Source organism: Eptatretus burgeri, chromosome 6, assembly GCF_056783735.1.
Source record: "Eptatretus burgeri isolate ZD-2024b chromosome 6, Ebu_testis_v1, whole genome shotgun sequence".
NCBI lineage: Eukaryota > Metazoa > Chordata > Myxini > Myxiniformes > Myxinidae > Eptatretus > Eptatretus burgeri.
In genome coordinates this window covers 99,208,314-99,230,825 of record NC_140966.1, presented here as the reverse complement: position 1 = coordinate 99,230,825, position 22,512 = coordinate 99,208,314, and the positions used below count along the sequence as shown (strand labels likewise).

General features: G+C 46.4%; 1 protein-coding gene across 26 annotated transcripts in view; it reads left to right on the top strand.

The window, feature by feature from the left end:
- LOC147025441 (microtubule-associated serine/threonine-protein kinase 3-like) overlaps nucleotides 1-22,512 on the top strand; it is a 397,627-nt gene that overhangs the window by 328,511 nt on the left and 46,604 nt on the right. For 20 of the 26 annotated variants that reach the window (XM_085886419.1, XM_085886418.1, XM_085886417.1 and 17 more), the window contains 4 exons: nucleotides 299-528; nucleotides 5,654-5,776; nucleotides 17,923-18,059; nucleotides 18,797-18,987. In XM_085886419.1, coding sequence (XP_085742545.1) covers nucleotides 299-528; nucleotides 5,654-5,776; nucleotides 17,923-18,059; nucleotides 18,797-18,987 — 681 coding nt within the window. The remainder of the gene's footprint in view (nucleotides 1-298; nucleotides 529-5,653; nucleotides 5,777-17,922; nucleotides 18,060-18,796; nucleotides 18,988-22,512) is intronic. The other 6 variants (XM_085886432.1, XM_085886414.1, XM_085886412.1 and 3 more) reach the window with 3 other exon arrangements.

Genomic DNA, 22,512 nt, shown 5'->3' with positions numbered 1-22,512 from the left:
TGTTTTGATTTGTATGTTGTGATATAAAGACAAAGAGGATGGAAGGATTTGAAGGAAAATGAATTGCTGTATCAGCTCACAGATGGATGCTATTGGCTTGAAATTACCATTTCAACTTTCAGTTTGTGAGGGTTAGTCAAACATTGATAAATCATTACTTTGAATACACTGCGTAGGGAAATTAAACGCATCATGAAGTTGGTTGTTTTACTTCATTGTCATAATATTTCAGGATCGTTTGAATAACTAGTCACGTTTGTCTCCTGCAAATCGCCCCCAATGGCATCACCTTATGAAGCAGAACAGCATTGTGGATCGCCGTTGGCCAGTCCCATGTCTCCACGCTCCCTCTCGTCCAACCCGTCATCTCGAGATTCGTCGCCATCGCGGGACTTTTCTCCGGCACTGAGCGGGCTCCGCTCGCCTGTCGTCATTCACCGAGCGGGGAAGAAGTACGGCTTCACTCTGCGTGCAATTCGTGTCTACATGGGTGACAGTGACGTCTACACGGTGCATCATGTGGTACTGGTAAGTCGTCAGCGGAGCTCGTGCGGTCATGTTTTGATCCGTGCTTTTAGGTTCAACGCAGCAGGTGTCTTAATTTTATTTCAATTTTCATCCTTTCTTGATGCAGGCGTGACGCTCGTGGAAGAGCAAGGCAAGGTAAACTGGATTTTGAAGAGGGATAGACATTGAGGGAATTAATAACCAGGAAAAGAGGAAAGTGAGGAGGGGTGGAAACACTGAAACCAGTTTATAAGAGTTTTGGGTCAGGAAAGGTTAATGGGGGTAATATAGATCATGGTTTTAGGATGGGAGGTGGGAGAGGGTGACCCAAAATGATGGTGCACTGTTTATTTTAAGCCCTGCAGGGAAGAGTGAAACCGAACAACCTCTGCAAGGTGGTTCCAATAGTTGAGGTGAATGGTCAGACTGGATTTTGGAAGTATAACCAGAAAGAGGTTACTGGAGGAATGCAAGCATCCTGGAGTAGATAGGGAAGGTATGTGGACTGAGACAGCAGATAAAGCAATTTCGCATTTGGTGGTTGACGTTAAATATCCCACGGTGTCCTTCACAAAGAGTAGGGGAGCTATCGCCGGCACCCTAACAAATTACAAATTCCTGCCCTAACCTTAGTCGAACGTCAGGCCTGGCCAGCCTGTTAGTGAAATACTTGGGCCAAGCTTCCCACGGCCAACCCCATTAGAATGTGGAAATCAATGTGACCGTTAAAGAAGTATAAGTCGAAGACATTGGCCAAGGGAAAGTAGACAACATTTTATATGTATCTTACAAATAAATGAGACAACCTTGTAGCCACATGACATTCAGGATAATGAGTATTAAGATTCTGGACAAAAAAAAGACCTGGGATTTTAACCTGGATTTCAGAATTACGAGCCACACACTGTCATGGGGATACAAAACAGGAATGATTCGTTCTTTTTATTCTCATTTTTCCTTCCATGTAATTTCCATACAATTTAATGAAAAAATAATAATTTTGTATCCATAGTCAAGCCTCGTGGAAGAGCGAGCACACTGAATGGATCAGGACGTAACCAACAAAAACAGGACGCAAAATATGCATGCATGGAGAAGGAAACTCCAAGGAGTAAAAACTGGAAAAATTTGGAGAGGTTTGGGTGGAGTTAACGAGAAAAGATCATGGTTTTTGGATTGGGGACGATCTGAGATGGTAGCGAATCTGAGTCATCTGACAGCTGTCTTGAAGACCTGGGGGGGGGGGGGATGAGATTGAAGAGAATGTGGAAGTAGATGCTACAGGCAGGAGAAAATAGGAACAAATGAGTAGAGGTGAGCAGTTATCCAGGATTTAGGTAGTTTTACCAGAAGGGGGTTGATGGTGGACCGTGTGAGCTCCACATAAGCCTGGGGGGGGGGGAGGCTTTGTATGAAGGACTTGGATGCCCAGTTGGTGGCTCGCTTTGAAGGCCAACCTTGAAATGTGCTTTGTCCAAGAGAGATCATGGCTGATAGTGAGACCCAGGAGTTTGAATGACTGAACTTACACAAGAGGATTGTTAAAAAGGTAGATGGGAGGGGTTACCAGATGCTCATTTCAGAGAGAGATCGTGAGAGAGTGAGATTCGTAAGGATTGGAAGACATATTTCAAGTGTTTGACCATCTTGTGATTTTTTTTTTATTTCAAGGTCTGAAGAGAGGGAAGATGCTGCAGCCTACCTGTCTGAAGGATGAGGGATGTCACGGCAGTGGGTGGAGTCATCATCAAAGAGATAAAGAGGATTTTCCAAAGAATCAGAGAGATCATTGATGAAGGTCAGGAGGAGGACTGGGCCCAGAACACTACCTCGGAACACCTCAGTCTTGACAGTGGAAGGAGATGAAAGGATTCCGTTGAGTGCAACACATTGGCTGTGAGAGTAGAGGAAGTCAGTAAGCGATGTGTGGAGTTGGCCTTGGATGCCACAGGCTGAGAGTTTGAAGAACAAGGTGGGACGCCAGACTGTATCAAAAGCACGAGATATGTCCAGCGAGACGGCCCTGATCTCATGTCTGACATTGAGTGCCTCCATCTATTGTTGGGTGAGTAGAAGTAGCATGTCCAAGGTGGAGTGACCTGGTCTGAAACCAAGTTGGTATTGGATGAGGTTGTTGGAGAAAAGGAAAGATTTCATATCATCTGCGATGATGGATTTCATGACCTTGCTGATGATTGGAAGTACAGTAAGCTGATTGGTCTGTAGTTGAGGAGATCAGTTGTTGCACCTTTTTATGCAATGCAGTGATGTCAGCTGATTTCCAAACAGATGGAAGATTCTGCGTTCTCAATATTTCTGCGTTCGTATTTCCAAATGTCAGTTCATGCTTTATGATGTCTCGTGCAGATTTCAATCGGATGAATTCTACGTTGTTTGTCTGTACTGTAGGAAGATGCTGCTCATTATAATTTGGGAGTAAATATAGAGGAAAACATCTTTTATTGTCATCAGTAGCACATTACATAAGCATAGGCCTCGAAAGCCATTAAGTGATGTTCCTTGCGAGTGACGTAACACACTGTAATCCCTTTGATTCACAACAGAGATGCCTCTTAGTTTATTCGCAGCAGTCGTTTATTTTTCCACTCGTGATTATCTCGTAGCTCTCATTGCAATAATTGATATGACTAGTTCATCTAATTGCAACATATCATTGATTTGATACCATTTATTTATCCGTCTCTTATGATTCTGGCTTCGGAAACTTCCCCCCGAGGTTCTGCCATTAAGTAGTGCGGTTCATTCTGTGTACCCATCAAACTCCCATCCCTCTCAGGAAAACGAGTGAATCATTGGATTACTTTATAAATGGACACAGAAGCAAAGACTTTTTCAAAGTGCATGAGGAGCTCCATAATTCTGTACATTATAACTGCCTCAAGGTTTTGAGATAATAAAATTTTTTTAAAACAGAACGTTTTAAACCAGTATCTGGCATTTAAATTTACTGGCAAAGCAGTGTGATTGTTCCAGATCCATCAGTAAATTATCATTACTGCGATTCAAAATGGTATGTGCTGCGCTTTCTTGCTTGATGCTCATCATTTAAACAGAATAGAGCATGGACAACCAAAGCTTGGCAACGATGGGTCTAATCCCCTCCTTTTGTGTTTGAGTTCCTCATAATGGAACTTGTAATATTAGTCTTTCTTTAATGACCACAATTATGCACAAATTCTTGTGGAACGGGACGGGAAGTTTTTTTTTTTTTTACCCAAGTGCTTCACGAACCGGCTGTCCAGGTCTAACTTTCGACTAAGTAGTTGGGGCATGGATCTTTAACTTCCACCAACTAACGCCGATAGCCGGGTCGCCATTTTTTAACGTCTTTCCGAGCGACAGCACACGTATTGATGAACCACCCTGCATTTGAAGCAACAAGATGACAGTATACCGTTGGGTTGGGATTAAAACCCAGGCTGAAGAACTTAGAGGTGGGAACTTCCAATATATTATTTATATTCTTGTGGGAGATGATACGTTTTTCTCTGACACAGAAGATGTTTAACCACAGATTTAGCCATTAAGCAGGCTCGAAGAGCAGGATTCTAAGTGCTCCAGGAGACAGGAGGAGAAGGGTTGACTTGGTCCAGATTGAAGTGGCATATACGGTAGTTGAACGGAACCTTTTGGTGTGGAAAGGCAACCAAGCAATAAGATTTCACGTTTTCAGTGTGGAGGGTAGGTTGGTAACTGGAAACCACGAATGCTCGATTCCAACACGATTCTAGGTTGTTGTTTTTTGGTTATACAGTCATGCGCCACTTAACGGCGGGGTTACGTTCTGAGAAACGCGTCGTTAAGCGACGTCGTCGTTGTGCGAACCTTTTCGTTTTTTTTTGTTTTCGTTTTCGAACTTCGTACTTGCACAAACCTACACACCTAGGCTATATGGTGTAGCCTATTGCTCCTTGGATACAAACCTGTACAGCATGTTACTGTACTGAATACTGTCGGCAATTGTAACACACATCCAAGAGAGACGGAAGACACGTTAGCTATTACTTTGTGCAGTTCATGATGGCCATCGGTGTTGTTAGCAGCAGCTGACAATCTCCTCTCGAATCGATTATAGAAAGGTGAATAATTAGCGTTTGGATTTTATAAATAAGTAATCATTGCATCGATGTTATAATTTACAAATTAATAAACGAGCTCCTGTCAATTGTGATATATATATATATATATATATATATATATATATATATATATATATATATATATATATATATATATTTTTTTTTTTTTCGGAACAGTGCGATTGTTTTAACAACATAAAAAGCTTCACTAAAAATAAATCTGTGTTTTAATTTCGACTGTAACAACGATTTATTCGCGGAATTCTTCAATTCAAAGGTAATTTACTTGCGAGAAGATAAACGTGGAAACATTGGTTCAGTTTGAAAGCCGATTTCCTTGAATCCCGATTTAGCACGACCCTGTTTTTTTCTCGATGACATTTTATGGACCTCAACGATCGCATTGTAACAGGGCCACACTGTCGTTTATTATCATTATGAAGTATTATGTACTGTACAATGTACATAATTGTATGTGCTATTTTTATACGACTGGCAGCGCTACGTCGGCTACATCACTCGGCGATAGGAATTTTTCAGCCACATTTTTTTTTCATTTTTCAGATCTGGCAGATCCGTCGTATATGCGATCCGTCGTTGCCCGGAACGTCGTTAAGCGGCGCATGACTGTACCTGTGTTGCAATATTTCCCTTTGCTGGAAGTGGAGAAATAACTTGTTGATATAATTGGGGGTACATGTAGAAAAGGATATTGGCGGGGAAATTTTGATTTCCTCATCATGTACAAAACCGATCAATTGGTCGAAATAAACCATCAATCCTGGAGCTTACAATTCAGGTCTCAGGGCTATCAAGCTCCCAAAAAGCAACATGTCGAGTAACTTGGGCCAACGTGTCAAAACCTTATTACGGAGTGATGTTCACGTCGGAAGTAAATTCTTACATAAATGTAATTTGAAATCTTCGCTGATGTCATTGCAGAACGAATGGAGGAGTCTCACAAATAATGCAGTGAAATTATGGATATTTATGGATATATATCTGTGTATATCCAAAGCGAATGACGTGGCCTGTGCTCTCGACAGAACGTTGAAGATGGCAGTCCAGCTCATGAGGCTGGGCTTCGAGCCGGGGATTTGATTACGCACGTAAATGGTGAGCCAGTACATGGCTTGGTCCACACCGAAGTTGTCGAGCTCATCTTGAAGGTGAGTGTGCTACAAATGACTCGAGTTGACGTCCTTCCACTTTATTCAGGTTCATGTCCTTTATCAGGGCATCTTAATCCTTTTTAGATGATGTCATCGTCTTTCTCGACTGCAATGCTGGGCATGGCAGATTGGTCTAAAACACATTTGTATCGCGTACTAGGTGGGGGAGGATGGGTGGTATTTGTTATGACTCTCCACTCGGCCGAGTAAGATGACAGAGTCAGATGAGGATCCTCGAATTACACGTTTTATTTCCGAAGACCACACGCATGCGGAATGTGACTCAGTGACCCTTCAGTCAGGCTCCCCTGAATCACATTAAGAATATGCTTCAAAACAATCACATATATAATCACACAAAGCAAAACTGGGTGTGGACTAAAAGTGTATGCTAAGGGATAAGGAAACAAAGAAGTAAAAGAAATAAATGTGGCAGTGGGCTTCTTTCCCCCCTCCCTCGGGCCCTAGGGGAAGTTGAATCGGTCAATTCTCAGATATGCAACCACAGTTTCCAAGCCACCTACACAACTCTCAGATATGCAAGCCTTGCAAACTAATAACTTTCCTACACTCCTTCACTAGCACCTGCTGATAACAAAGGCAAAGCTTTGGTGATCACTGAGAATAGGAATGTGTGGGCAGCATACACTGAAGGAACACTTCCACAGTTCTCTCCAAGGTCGCACTAAGGGCACACCACCACAGGGCAACAGGAAGGGTGATAAGGGCTTAGTTTCCAAGAAACAGGAACAGCTGGGCTCTGTCCAAAAACAGTGGGGTGCATGGAACATTGGTAGCCTGAAACATTTAAAGCAACATTTTAAAGCAAGGTTTGAATAATGCACAGTTACAAGCAAGGTTAGAATCCTGACAGCTGATTAACACACAGCTAATGGTCCAAAATATGACCACCCAACATATCATCATAACAGTTTCCCTCCTTGGTCATATTTTGACCATTCCCAGCCACACCTGAGACTCACCGACCGAGTGGACCCCTATTTGGTTCCTGTAGCAGCTACCCCTAGGCCCCCGCGCCTGCCAAACGGGATTTACGAATGCCGTGGATAGCCATCAACATTCCCCAAATGAGAAGTCCCCAACTGCCGGTGGTTCAGGTTAGCTTCTGTTACCATTGTCTTCCCCCTTTTGTCCTACCCACTGCCACATGCCTCCCGTTTAAGCTGCAGTGTATGAATTCAATGCTAAGTCCACACCATATTAACATGTAATACTGTTCTATGTTAGCAGCAGTGGTAATACTATTGTTTAAACAATTATACATAAGCAAGTAGCAAAAGTAGTACTCAAGGCACGGGTGTAAGCTCGTCCAGCGCAGGAGTCACATCTTGCACTGGAAGGCAAAACAACACGCACTCTCTCCTGGGTTAGTTATCTGCTTCAACAAGGAGGAATGGTTGTAAACCTTGGCCTAGGTCCACGTGTATGACGTCCCCCTGAAGGCCCTGGTCGTCCCCCTCCCCATTACTGGCCAAGTCGTCCTCAACAGAGAGTTCGCTGTTAATTATTATAATGGCCTGGGTGAGGGGTGACGCTGCGCAGCACTTCTTCAAACAAATGGTAATGAGAAGTTTGATTAGAAACACCCCAAAAATTACCACCACAATGATTAAAAGTACTGACCCTATTAGTCGCAACAACCAACCTCCCCAGCCCTGGAAGATCGACTTCCACCATGCATAACCTTCCTCACGTTCCACTCGATTGCTTGTGAGAACTTCCACCACCTTTTAATTCGGGCCACCGCACGATTAGTTATGTCCTTCGGGTCCGGAATCCAGACGCAACATTCTCCTTCAATCATCCCGCATACCCCTCCTTGCTCTGCTAGAAGCATGTCTAAAGCTACTCTGTTCTGCATTACCATAGCGCGCATTGATACCAACATCTCTGTTAATTCTGTATAGTAAGCCATGGTTACATTACCTAAATATTCCAAAACTTGTGAAAGCTCATCTAACCTAATGCTATTAATAGTAGTACCGGCATGTGGCATGAAAAAGCCAAGAGCCTTCTCCCACCAGGTGCCTTTGATCACCCCTAAGCGCTCTGATACACCGGCCCATCCCTCTGGATCCCCTGTCTCTGATGCGCTGCGTCGATGCCGTGGTGGTGCAGGGGTAGGGTAAAAAGTGGTCTTAATCCTGCTATCCGGAAATACTGAAGCTAAATAACAACTCCCTTCCCACCCTTTTGGTAGGTAGGGGTAAGCCTTGTCCCCGCAAACCAAGTGAATGCCTTTTGGCGGGATCATCCCGTTGTCATGGTGTAAGGCTGCTTTTATTGTGAATGTTACTTGCTCCTCTACCTGGGTGTCCGGGTTAACAGCGATGACTTCCTGGTCAGTTGATTTCGGGAGGGAAGTTGAATCTCACATTCTGACTTTCCCATTCTGTTTGCTCCCTGTCCTGTAAAACAGACTGCTCCCCTGGTGTTTTCTACCCATAGGGAAGATGGTACCACCATTACATTAGCACTCGGATTCTTCTCTGCATAGACCCGTTGTGTATAATCACGGGCTGAGGTCTTAGCTTCGAGCCCTTCTACTGGTCCGGTTACATGATTGAAGATGGTTAATGGTAATACGAAAAGAGGAAGTCCGGTCACGAGGCCAGATGGTGGTTTAAGGCACACCCAGCACTCACTCCGGTTCTCAATGTTTGCTATCTCTGTGGTTAGGGCTACAAAGGTATTCGGGGCCTTGTCGGCGGCCCCTGTCTGCGTACATCAAAGTGTATCCAATTACTCCATGCTGTTTGGTTGCTCAATAGAACGCGGCAATAGTATGCCAACTGGGTGTCGTCTGGTACTTGCGGAATTCTAGTTATCAGACTTGCATGCTGGCCCCATTCATATCCTTGTCGGTTGTAGGATCCCTTTTGCCCTCTCTGTTTCTTTACTTGTCGAGCTACTAAGAGAACCTGCCCTGCAATATCGTAGTACCATACGATGGCCTTAAGTTCCTTGTGTCGTTCTACCAGGTCACTAGACCCATCTGCTAGGATGCAGGGTATTTCTATGAGTTGTTGAGGTCGGAGCAGCGGTACCTTTATGTTCTTATTGTTCGGAACCATTGACGAAAAAGGTTGGGTGCGGTTAACTGAAAAGACTCTTACTGTGTCTAACTCCTTGTTATGGGTTGTCCCAAAATTTGCATATTTGCTTGCTGTCACCTCTCTTGGTACCCCTCTCCTGCTACGCTGTAAAGAAGTTGCTAATTCACTCTCGTTTCCCCATTCGTGGTTGAGGTGTAGGAGGCGTGTATGGTTCTCGGGGTCTAAGACTGTCGGTTTGCTGCCTAGTGACAGGCCGCCTTTGCACAGGAGTAGCACTAGCACCAGGAGTTGCATGTTGTGTCGTCAAAGTTCCTGTCGCTGTTTCCTGTATTACAATGTTGTTGCCGTCTAAACCTGCCTGTTCCACGTTTGGCAGGGTGCCTGGTCCAGGTTCCGACTCCACGTCTGGCGGGGCGTTTGGTTCTAGCGCTGGTCTTTCAGGATCCCTGTTGTCTACGTTTCAGGTCCCGGGTCCGGCGGGGCACCTGGCTCTGCTTGCAGTGGGTCTCCCTGTACTATCTCTCCCTGTCCTGCTGGGCCAGCCCCGTCTCGGTTTGGTGGTGGTGGAGGGGGTCTCTGTAGAGATATCACGTCTTCCCCCTCGTCGTCGTCTTCACTATCCCGGTAAAAGACTGAATCGGACACAGCCGGAACCTCTGCTGAGGTTACCTCCTCCGGTTCCCTAGTTTCAGCGGCTTCCTTGGGTGCTCGTTTACAGTGTGAGTGGTGTATCCATGCACTCTTACCCCTCACTTTGACGGCCGAGAGCGTGGACAAAGTACAGTGTAGGGCCCGGTCCACTTGGGTTGTAGGGCGTCCTTCCGCAGGAACTCTTTCACCCAAACTCGTTCAGCAGGTTGGAAATCATGTAACGGGTCTCCAGCAGGTATCGGCAATGCTTCTTGTACCTGTGAGTGAAAAGCCCTAATGGTAGCAGTGAGTGTTCTGCAATAGTTCATCATTCCGTCAGTCATACATGCCAAATCCCAATCTCCCATATCTGGCGGAGCCGAGACCGGTAACTGTATAGGACGTCCTGTTATTATTTCGTGGGGCGAGAGCCCCCTTGTGGCATTATTTGTTGCCCGCATTTTCATGAGTGCTATCGGCAGCACGTCTGGCCAGGGCATTGACTGGTCCTCGCAGAGTTTGGAAAGCGTCTGCTTTAGGGTTTGGTTCTCTCTTTCTACTGCCCCTGCTGACTGGGGTGGTACGGACAATGCAGTTTCTGGTTGATACCCAAGCCTTCGGCTACTTTTTCCATTACTTTTGCCGTAAAAGACCCTCCTTGGTCCGAGGATAGTCGTGTTGGAATCCCAAATCGCGGAATTACTTCCTGTAAAAGTAGTTTGGCCACTGTATCAGCTTCCTGATTGGTCGTGGCGAAGGCCTCTACCCACTTAGAAAACATATCCACAATTACCAGCACATATTGGTGATGTTTGTATGCCGGCATTTTTATAAAATCCATCTGAAGGTGTTGAAACGGTCCGGACGGGGTGGGTGTGCTCCCCGTTTCTTGGCGGCATACTTCCTGTTATGTCTACCACAGGTCGCACAATTGCTAACCACCTCTGTTGCTGCTGTTGTTACACCTGGGGCATTCCAGGTTTGACGAATAATTTCCGCCACCCCTTTTATTCCCATATGGCCCTGCGCATGTGCAGTGAGGGCGAGCCATGGGAGCAATATCCGGGGTACAAACGGTCTATTTCGCTCATCCACCCATACTCCATGTATGTTTTGCTTTGCACCCTCCTTCACCCTCCATGATTCCTGTTCTTCCATAGTTGCGGAGACCTGCAGGTCCTTCAGCTGTTCTTGCGTTTGTGGACCGTCTACCATTTGCTCCACGTAAAGTTCGGTCGTTGGTTGTGGGTTCGCCTCCTCCTCATCGAGCACTGCTTTTGCCGCTAAATCTGCTCTTTCATTGCCTTTTGACACTTCATCTGTCCCTCCTGTGTGAGCTTTGCATTTAATCACTGCAATCTGTTGCGGCTCTTGTGCTGCTCGTATCAGTCGTTTGATCAAGTCCCCATGTCGGATAACCTTCCCTGAGGACGTCTTAAAGCCACGCAAGGCCCAAATGGCAGCAGAGTCATGTAAGATGCCCCAGGCATACCTAGAATCTGTGTATATGTTCAATGTCTTACCCGCACCCAGCTCACACCCGCATATCAATGCTTCCAGCTCAGCTTGTTGGGCTGAAAATCCCTTTGGTAACAATTGTTTCCTCAAGGTGGCGCTTGCGGTGCATACTGCAAAGCTAGCGATGGTTCTTCCCCATCGGTTCTTCCTCGCCGCTCCATCCACGAACAGTTCCAATTCTGCATTTTCGATCGGGGCTTCCTGTAGGTCACGCCTAGCCTTTGTCTCTTCCACCAGCACTCGTTCACACACATGTGCCTCTCCCTCATCGCCCGTTGGCATTAGGGAGGCTGGGTTCAGTGGCGAACATCTTTCGATCGTTATATTAGTTGCCTGCAACAGCACCAAATCATGTTGAACTGCTCGTGCCGCTGATATATGTTGTGTCTTATTTTGCCGTATCAGCGCCGCCACATCATGCGGTACCTTCACGGTCAGCGGAGAACCCAAAACCAGTGTCGCTGTTGCGGTTACTGCGTATTGCGTTGCTGCTACTGCCCGTAAGCACCCAGGATAGGCGGCGGCGACCGAGTCCAAATGACTACTGTAGTACGCAATCGGCCTATTCTTTCCTCCGTGTTCTTGCGTCAGCACCGCTTGGGCGAACCCTCCTCTTTCATGGACGAATAGAGTGAAGGGAAGATCATAGTTCGGTAGCCCCAATGCTGGTGCTTTTGACAAGGCCTGTTTCAATGTTTCAAAGTCTTTGTTCGCACCATTCGTCCAGGAGATCTTATCTCCCTCTGCCTCCTTTACCATGTCGTACAGTGATCGCGCCCTAACTGCATAATCAGGGATCCACTGCCGGCAGTACCCCGTCATCCCGAGGAACCGCCGCAATTGTCGCAATGTAGCGGGTTTTGGGTGCTCTAGGATTGTCTCCACCCGTTCAGCTCCGAGGCTCCTCTGCCCCTGTTCCAGTATATGTCCCAAATACGTCACCCTTGGCTGCGAAAACTGTAATTTGTCTTTGCTGACTTTGTGGCCCTTTCGGGCGAGAGCTGTTAACAACGCTACAGTGTCCGTTTCACATTTCGTTTGATTGTCCGAGCATACCAACAGGTCGTCCACATATTGTATCATGACTGATCCTTCCGGGAGCTCTATGTCCTCCAGGTCCTCCTTCAGAGCCTGCGAGAAGAGCGTTGGACTATCGCAGAACCCCTGCGGAAGTACAGTCCAGGTGTATTGTTGTCCGTCGTAGCTGAAGGCAAACAAGTGTTGCGACTCTTTGGCTAGCGGTATGCTAAAGAACGCTGAGCACAGGTCTACCACGGAAAAGTGCGTCGCAGTGGACGGCACCCCTGACAGTATCGTAACCGGGTGTGGCACCACGGGAAAGGACGCTTTCACACACTTATTCACTGCTCGCAGATCTTGTACGAACCTCCATTTGTTTCCTCCGGGCTTCTCCACCGGCAGGATTGGTGTGTTACATTGGCTCTTAGTAGGTATTATCACCCCTTGGTCGCGTAATGATGCTATCACCGGAGCGATCCCTTCTATTGCTTCTTTGCGCAACGGGTATTGAGCCACTCGAGGCAGGGGTACCCCCTCCTTTATCTGGATAGACACGGGCGTTGCGGCCAGCACTCTGCCCACGTCATTCGGATGTCGTGTCCATAATTCAACAGGTACTTCCTGTAGTTTTTCTTCCGTTCTCGTTTCCCTGTTTGTCTGGCGGCGTGGCCTTTCGCTGTTCATCTCATGTCTTTCTAACATACATGACAAAATCTGATCAGGTAAGCATACTTTCCATCCATCCCCCCGTCGACTGGCCTGTAAAGCGCTCTGGGTTTCACTACCCCTCCCTGGTGGTTCCGAGGCACATCTCAACCTGGTCAACATTCTTCCCAGTTCTTCGGCACTATGACCTTTACCGACCGCCATTGAGACGTGCGGGGTAAGTCCTTCTCTGTGCTTCATTAGCTCACGTTCCTTGTTAGTTAGCTCCACCTCCATTGCCGCTCCCTCTTTCCCGATCCACAAAGTGGTTGTCATTAAAGTGCGTGTGGTAGCGTACTCTTCATGTACTCTGTCCGAGTAATCAAAATCCTGCCCTGTTTCGTCATAATAGACCGTACAGTGTAAAGGCAGTTCCACTTCTTTCAATTCAATGTCGTTGCCACGCAACCATTCCTCTACGTCCCGCAATCTTTTCGCACTTTCCCAATCCCTAGTCAGTTTATCTCTCCCCTCTTGTGACACAACCCGCAACCAATAGACTACCGGTCCGAGTTCGGTCATCATGAGGGTCATTACTTCCTCTTGCAATGCCAGCGGAGCATCTATAAAAACTCCGTCTTGCTTGCATGTTATGGTACATCCCATTCTGCACAACAAATCTCTTCCTAACAAATTCATCGGGGTGTGTTTGGCTACCAAAAATGCATGTTCTCCCCGCAGGGGAACCTACTTCAATTCGTAATTTGTCCGAGATCGGGATATCCTCTCTCCGTCCCGAAACCCCCACCACACTCACTGACTCACCTGAGAGTGGCAGGTTCTTTATCTCTCCTTGTTTTAGTGTTGACCGGGTGGCCCCTGTATCTACCAGGAATGTTACTTGTCTCCCCTCTACGTTTAAGGTCGTGGTCAATTCCCTTACATTCCGCGTTTCCCTTTGCGGAGCCACCACGGTGTCCTCATGTCAATAGTTTCTTCCTGCTGTCTCCCTTCTCCTCTCATACTCTCTAGGGGGCGCCGTTGGTCTCTCTTGCTGTTGTGGTGGCCGCGAGCCCCAGCCTCGTTGTTTAGGCGGTGCCGGGCAGTCCCGAAACCAGTGCCCGGATTGACCGCAGTTAAAGCATTCTCCCTGTTTTTGCTGCTCCCTCTCTCGGTTCCAAGGCCTCCGCTGGTCCCGTTCGGCTTCATACCGGGGTTCCCAATCTGGATTTTCCCAGCGAGGCCTGCTTTCCCTCTCTTCGTATTTACGGCTTTTCAATTCAAGATTTCTTGCAACTAGAGCTTGGGTATCTTTCTTTCCCCTCCGTTCCTCTTCTCTCAGAGTCTGCCAAGCCTGTCTTGCCCTTTCAAACACGGCATCTACGTCAGCCGTTTTCCACCCTGGCATGTCCGCTTTCACCTCTCGCCTTACTTCGTCACACAGTCCATCTACGAACATAGTGTTCAGGAAATGGAGGGGCGTCTGTGCGATGTTAATAAATCCTGAGTGCAGTTCGATCTGCTCATACAGTCGTGCCTTGTACTCCCCAGGTGATTCCTTGGGATTCTGTGTGACATCCTGTATTGCCTGCCAATCCATTACCCTCGGGGCCATTTCCGCCGCAAGTTCTTCCATCAGGGTTTGTACTCTTCCTCTGTACAGTGCCTGTGCTTCCCGGTCGGCTCCCTCCGGGTAATGTCGGTTTAAGGTGGTATCTGTTTCTCCTTCCATTTTTACACTCCAGGCTGCCGCACGCCGGCTCCAAACCGCACTGGGCAAGACTGCAGTGCAGATAAACCCTATGTCTGTCCTGGTTGCCCCCTGCATTTTTATCTGGTCGTGTAATATCTGAATGGCCCTTCTCGGGTTTTTCTTTATACATTCTTCCATGCTAGCTTTTACTCCCCTAATGTCTTGTGGGGTCCATGATCTCCAAACCCAATCTCCCCCTGCTGCTTGTATCATGGGGAACTGGTGAATGTCGGTCCCTCCTTTTACTCTGTCCCCTTCTAAGACAGGGTAAATTCCTTTTGTTGTCCCAAGTCGGGTTGTCGTCTTTCGGTTCACGTCGTCGTTGATTTCTGCTATCTGTGCTAACGCCTGCTTCAACTTCTCCTGTCTCTCCTCACTCTGTATCTTGACCTCCGTCAGCTGCGCTAACACTTGGTCTAGTTCCCTCTGTTTGTCCTCTCCCTGTGTCTTAACTTCCGTTAGCTGGTCTAGCGCCTGTTTTAGTCTCCCTTGTCGTTCCTCGTCTTGTATTTTTCGTTGGTTCACAGTCCCTTCTAGTCCAAGTCGCCTATGCTCTGTCTCGACTTGCGACTCCATTAGCCACGCGGCCAATGCTTTCCAGTGTGGTCCACTTTGTTTCGGGCCGCCTGCTTTGCCCTCTATCAGCGCATTACTCACTGTGTTTAATATCTTTGGATCTAAGGATCCAGTCAGCGGAAAGGGATCTTTTCTTCCCGCGGTCCACTTCACCCAGTCCTGTATTCCCTTTACGTTATCGATTCCATATTTGTCACTGATAACTTTCAATGTTGTTCCTTTTGGTATCTTCTCGTTCTTTGAAGATTTATTCCCCATTCTTTTGTTCTTATCTTATCAACCGCCTAATAGCTATAAATCGTTTCTCCTTTTACACCGGGACTGAGGTCCCTTTCAATCAGCCGCCTAATAGCTGTAAATCGTTTCTCCTTTTACACCGGGACTGAGGTCCCTTTCAATCAGCCGCCTAATAGCTGTAAATCCTTTCTCCTTTTACACCGGGACTGAGGTCCCTTTCAATCAGCCGCCTAATAGCTGTAAATCGTTTCTCCTTTTACACCGGGACTGAGGTCCCTTTCAATCAGCCGCCTAATAGCTGTAAATCGTTTCTCCTTTTACACCGGGACTGAGGTCCCTTTCAATCAGCCGCCTAATAGCTGTAAATCGTTTCTCCTTTTACACCGGGACTGAGGTCCCTTTCGACCCGCCGCCTAATAGCCTCAAACCCAATGAAGGCCTCTAACCTTCCCTCTCTTGGTACAGGATTCCAACCTGTTTCCTCCTTATTTCACACGGATACCTTTATCCTCGACCCTTACCGGCTCTAAAAACACTGCCTGACAGCCCTTCCCCTTTGTGCTCTTCAGACAAACCGCATTCGAATCACCTCATATGTGTTTACCGTTACAGTTCTTGATTCGAGCAGATCCTGGAGCTGCGTCCGGCAGGGCGCAACCCACCAAGTGTACAGCGCTCGCCTAACTGGGGCTCCCTATTTTAGGTGCCCTACGTGCGATCGCCACGTACCTTTTAGCTGATCCCTTGCGATCGCTGTACACCAAGTGGAGTCCCACCGTCCACACCGCCAGCATCAGTCGAATCCCATCCTCGTCGCCAATTGTTATGACTCTCCACTCGGCCGAGTAAGATGACAGAGTCAGATGAGGATCCTCGAATTACACGTTTTATTTCCGAAGACCACACGCATGCGGAATGTGACTCAGTGACCCTTCAGTCAGGCTCCCTGAATCACATTAAGAATATGCTTCAAAACAATCACATATATAATCACACAAAGCAAAACTGGGTGTGGACTAAAAGTGTAAAGGAAAAACTGGGTGTGGACTAAAAGTGTATGCTAAGGGATAAGGAAACAAAGAAGTAAAAGAAATAAATGTGGCAGTGGGCTTCTTTCCCCCCTCCCTCGGGCCCTAGGGGAAGTTGAATCGGTCAATTCTCAGATATGCAACCACAGTTTCCAAGCCACCTACACAACTCTCAGATATGCAAGCCTTGCAAACTAATAACTTTCCTACACTCCTTCACTAGCACCTGCTGATAACAAAGGCAAAGCTTTGGTGATCACTGAGAATAGGAATGTGTGGGCAGCATACACTGAAGGAACACTTCCACAGTTCTCTCCAAGGTCGCACTAAGGGCACACCACCACAGGGCAACAGGAAGGGTGATAAGGGCTTAGTTTCCAAGAAACAGGAACAGCTGGGCTCTGTCCAAAAACAGTGGGGTGCATGGAACATTGGTAGCCTGAAACATTTAAAGCAACATTTTAAAGCAAGGTTTGAATAATGCACAGTTACAAGCAAGGTTAGAATCCTGACAGCTGATTAACACACAGCTAATGGTCCAAAATATGACCACCCAACATATCATCATAACAGTATTCATGTCCTTGCCCAGGCCTCAACACTCCCATATTCTCTGATCCTTATCTTCCATATTATTTTTATCTGCACTTGCCTGTATTCATTTGTTATTTTTCAATTCCCATTATTATCCCTCCTCACCTTCTTGTGGCATTAGGACTTGCAGCAACAGGTTAAAAGTGAGGTTACGGTTCCGTGTTCATCGTTATGGTTTTTATGCCAGACACGTGTCTCGTGTAAGGGCTGCAGCAGATTTGTGTCCAAGGGGTGAATAAGTTATTTATTTACCACAAATGTGTCTGTTTAAATATTATCATGTGATGATAAACGCACGAACACTGGTGCGGATTTTTTGGACGATTGAAGGAAAACACCCTTCATTCCCTTCCCCTCCCATCACGCTTACCTCCTCTCAAAGCCTTTCCCCCTCAACCTCCCATGGACGTCTCCAGGTGGTGTTGAGTATGACTCATTTGAACATGCTGTTTTAACGTACCCCATTTCATTCAATCCTGTACTCATGCTGGCAGATGGGACCCCTCCCCCCCCGCCCCATTTCCTCCTCAAGTCCCCCTACTAAATGCAAGTCCAGAACACCCCCTTTCCCTCCCTTCCTCTCTCATCCTCCTCGCTCCCACCCCTCTCCAAGAGTGTATAGTGGTGTATGGTGAGGTGTCACCCTCCACCTTACTGACCTCTCCTCGCTCCCCCCCTCCCTCCTCTCAATATTTCCATCAGCGAAGCAAATGGTTGTATTTGCTAGTTATAAAATAATTGTGATAAAAGCATTTGTGTGGAGATGCCTTCTTTCCTGCAATTGGGGCATTTGAATTTGATACAAAGCAAGAATATATGGGAAACTGTCTGATATTTAAATACTTGCTTCAACCACAGGGCATTCTCGGCTTCGTACACGTTTATTGAATGCTTGAGCCCATTAGAGCTTGGAGAACAACATATAAATCAACATTTTAATGTGAAGAAAATGCAGATATGTCACCCTATTATTGTCTGTGACCTTTAAGGACTTCTTCTGAAAGTTATCTTGCTTTATTTATATATGTACGATTGCTTTTGTGTCGGTCACATTTCACTTTTCAGAGTGGAAACAAGGTTTCGATCACGACAACGCCATTTGAGAACACATCCATCAAGGTGGGGCCGGCGCGCCGCAGCAGCTACAAATGTCGCATGGCACGACGCAGTAAGAAGAGCAGAAAGAAAGAAAGTCAGGACAGGTGAACCTTTATTCTTCTGGTCTTTGTATTTCCTCTTTTAATTTTTAGGCCATCAAAGCCGGTAGGCCAGATGACTTCATCCATTATGGGGTTTCTTTGGATGCCATGATAACTTGTGAGCCACTGAAAGGATTTCAACCAAAATTGGCAAAAGTATGGACTGTAATCCAAATATGAGTGGATACAATTTTGGGCCGAACAGGTCACAATAGTCATGTGCACTTTTGGAGACCACAACTTGAGTTGGAAGCATCTTATGTTGTGTGTCTCTCTCTCTCTCTCTCTCTCTCTCTCTCTCTCTCTCTCTCTCTCTCTCTCTCTCTCTCTCTCTCTCTCTCTCTCTCTCTCTCTCTCTCTGTCTCTGTCTCTGTCTCTGTCTCTGTCTCTGTCTCTGTCTCTGTCTCTGTCTCTGTCTCTGTCTCTGTCTCTGTCTCTGTCTCTGTCTCTGTGTGTGTGTGTGTGTGTGTGTGTGTGTGTGTGTGTGTGTGTGTGTGTGTGTGTGTGTGTGTGTGTGTGTGTGTGTGTGTGTGTGTGTGTGTGTCATGTGACCTAAATTTTTCACGTGTCCATCAATTGAGATCAAACGTAAAAGTGGGTTGACATCGAATGTGGGTGAAAGCATATCCATCAATACTTTCACATCAAATTCTATTCTCTTTTTTAAATTTTGCTCCACTACTTTGTTGCTTGATTTTGTCTGATTATACGTAACCCCACCTTCCCTTTTGCCACACCAGCAGCCGCAAGCGCACATCCCTTTTTCGGAAGGTTACCCGTCACGCAACACTGCTTCACACAAGCCGGAGTCTTACATCACTCAACCGTTCACTCTCTTCCAGTGACAGTGTTCCAGGGTCCCCAACACACAGCGTGTCACCACGCTCTCCACCTCAGTGTTACCGTGGTACGGGAGACTGCGCCCAGTCTGGTGAGAGAACAATTCGAAAGATCGTGATTCTAACCCTGTGTGCATGCGTTTGTGTTTATCCTCCCAAAAATCTATCCATGGTGATGCCTCGCCACTTTGTAACGGTGCACCCTTGTAATGGGGGAAATGTCTTTACAGCACTCTTACTTACGCAACATGTTGAAAGGTCGGGTACTAAATGGTTAACAAATGATTTGCATTTGATCCTGCAATTTCCCACGTAATACAGTACAAGACAATACAATTATTATACGAGGGCATGCCGAAAGGTAATGCCTCCTATTCTTTTTCTTCAAAACAGGCAAAGATATTTGAATGAAACAAACACAGATTTTCTGGGGGCACAGCTGTGCTGCTGATGAAGTTCCCTCTGTTACCAGTTCACTGGTACTCATTTCACTAACCTCGGAAGGATGGCAAGCTAAGTCAACCCGTCTGGTGTTAATTCAGCGGTTAAGACGGGGGCTTGAACTGAAGACCGTAAGATCTTAAGTCAGCCACCTTAACTGTTAAGCCAACACCAGTCTTACCCAACCTGTGAAACGCTGGGATGACAGTTTATGCCTGGGTTGGGATTCAAACCAAGATTAGACAGCTTAGTGGCAAGTGTGCGTACCTCTTGGCCATCCTGTCAGCCCATAATCATTACTCTGGTCCACACATTTCTGCCAACATTCAAGTAGTTTAGTGATGCCATCACAATGGAATAGTGATGCCCTGACATCATCAAGAAGAAGAAAAGAAGAACGTTTTTACAGCCATTTTTCCCTGCTGTGCAGGGGTTTGGCTTTTTCTTGAGGCAATGTTTTATGGCCGGATGCCCTTCCTGACGCCAACCTGCCTCTTACGACACACAGGGATATGGTACACCTATTCTTACCGGGGCATACACCGGGACCAGTACACTGGTACTCATTTCGCCGACCTCGGAAGGATGACAGGCTGAGTCAACCCCCTGGTGTTAATTCAGCAGACAACGGGGCTTGAACTCAGGACCCTGGGATCCCAAGCCACCACCCTAACCACTAAGCCAACACCAGGCTCCCTGACATCATCGTCGAAAGAAAAACGTTCTCCAACCTTTGCATGTCCTTAAGCTTGGGGAAGAGATGAAAATCTTAGAGCCAAGTTTGGGCTGTAATGGCGGGTGCTGTACGGCGGTGAAACCTCGGCAACCATTTGCTTCAGTCGTTCATGCACTCGTGTGAGGCTGTGCATTGTCATGCTGGAGAAGAACCATCTCTAAGTCGGGACGAACCTTCCCAATCTGTGGCTTCAGTTTCTTTGCAGTTTCAATTGAGCGCTCAGTTCATGGTGGTACCCTTTGGCATGGACTATCCCCTTTACGTCCCCAAAATCCGTAAGCATGGCTTTCCTGGTCGATGCTTGCGTCTTTCACTTCGTTTGGTGCTGGTGATGCTCCATCGACCGTCTCTTACTCTCAGGATCGTGCTTACGCACCCAACTCTCATCTAGTCAGAATATTGAGCGAACGCTTTCATCCGCTTCTTCTTCATTGCATCAATCTGCATTCAGGGAACCCACTGACAATGTCGTGCTGCCCTCTGCCATCTTGATTAACGTAGCACTGAGATATCTACTGTCAGAATTATGAAACTTCTTAAACAATGGTGGGAATAACTAATGTGTGGACTGCACTTTGTTTCATTTGATTATCTTTACTTGTTTTGGAGAAAAACATTAGGAATTACCATGCACCATTCCCTCATATCACACACACACTATTAGTGACAGTAAATTTTACTTTATTTACTCAATAACTATATATATATATATATATATATATATATATATATATATATATATATATATATATATATATATATATATATATATATATATATATATATATATATATGTATATGTACACCTCACCCTACCTTGTTATACATTCTCATCCTCCCCCCTCACCCCCCTTTTGTGTGTCTTGGACTACTTTGAATAACTAATTAGTACAGTATAACTTTTTGAATGCCCCAATTAGCTTTCCTGGGAGTAAAAGAGCATCTGCTATAAACGGTTCTGGGATGTGGGGATTCTGTCGGTTACCCTGGGTCATCCCTCGTGGCTATTATCGATTTTAATGATGGAAAGCCTGATGTAATTTCTTCTTTTCCTTGCTCTAATTCAATTTCTGAATTTAACACTTTAATTTTCCATTTGCTTGCCTGATACGTTTTTGTTCAAATTGCACGTTGCGTAATGTACCTGACACAGTCTTTGTCCTTGAATTTTGCAAGCTGAACGTGTGTGTGTGTGTGTGTGTGTGTGTGTGTGTGTGTGTGTGTGTGTGTGTGTGTGTGTGTGTGTGTGTGTGTGTGTGTGTGTGTGTGTGTGTGTGTGTGTGTGTGTGTGTGTGTGATCTCACAAACAGTGCAGAGTAATTAGAGTTACTGAGTGTCTCATTTTGAGTCGTGCATGGCATTCAGTTGTGTTGACTCGGTTCAGTCACCAACTAGTCAAACAAAACAAAAAACTGACTTGGTACAGTACCAGCAAGAGGTGCTGCATCCCAAACAAGTTTACGAGCTCACTCAAGTCTTCATTCAGGTTGTGCCTGTTAAAAATTAGTCTTTTAACAATAAACAACAGGAGTCACAGCACTGTGGTCACAACCTGCGATGTCAAAAAAAAAAAAAAACTGGAAGTGTACAATCAGCGGACGCCAAGAGGCTTTCTATGTTCGGAGGCCTTCTACGGTCAGCCCACAAGAAAACCAAGATGGCGGCCATATCATTTTGTCTGGTTGCCATGGTGACTGCAATCAAGCGACTAATGTGGATGTGGTCCGGTTTCGATGTCGCTCATTGTATGGGAGCATCACATCATCACTCCCCTCTTGAACTTGAGGTAATGCTCGATGACCGGATCAGCGTCTAACAGCTTCTCGGTAATTGACCGGAACAGCTTCTCGGTAATTGACCACATGTCCTGCAGTTATGGAATCAGTCCATGAAAATTGCTGCTGTCACCCATGCCTTCCTGTTGGCCCTCCAAAACATGGACAGCGGGTGCTTGTTCTTGCCCTTGAGAGCATGCTAGTTCAGGGAACAGTGCAGCATCATGGACATCATCATACAGTCCCCTTTTGTGTTTCCACAGAGGAGAAGAGATACCCGGTCCTTTGCGGCCTTCTATCCTGATGCTGTCCCCTCGTGCTTCGAGATAAAAGTTCACGTTGGCATCTTTTTCCAAAACAGGCCAGTCTTGTCAGCGTTAAACACCTGCTCTGGCAGGTACCCCTTCTCCTCGATGATCTGCACGAGTTGAACAGCGAACATTTTGGACACCTCCTGGTCCGTGGAGGCACACTCACCTGTCAGTATAACAATGCGGAGATGTAATGCTTCTTGAAGTGGTAAAACCATCCCCTGCTCACTTGGAATGGACTACGGCTGCTCGTACCCACATCACTCGTACCCGCTTCACTCGTGCTAGTGCCACCCATGCCAGCCAGATGCGCATAGATACGTATCACTTTTGCGCGAATGAGAGGTCCATTTA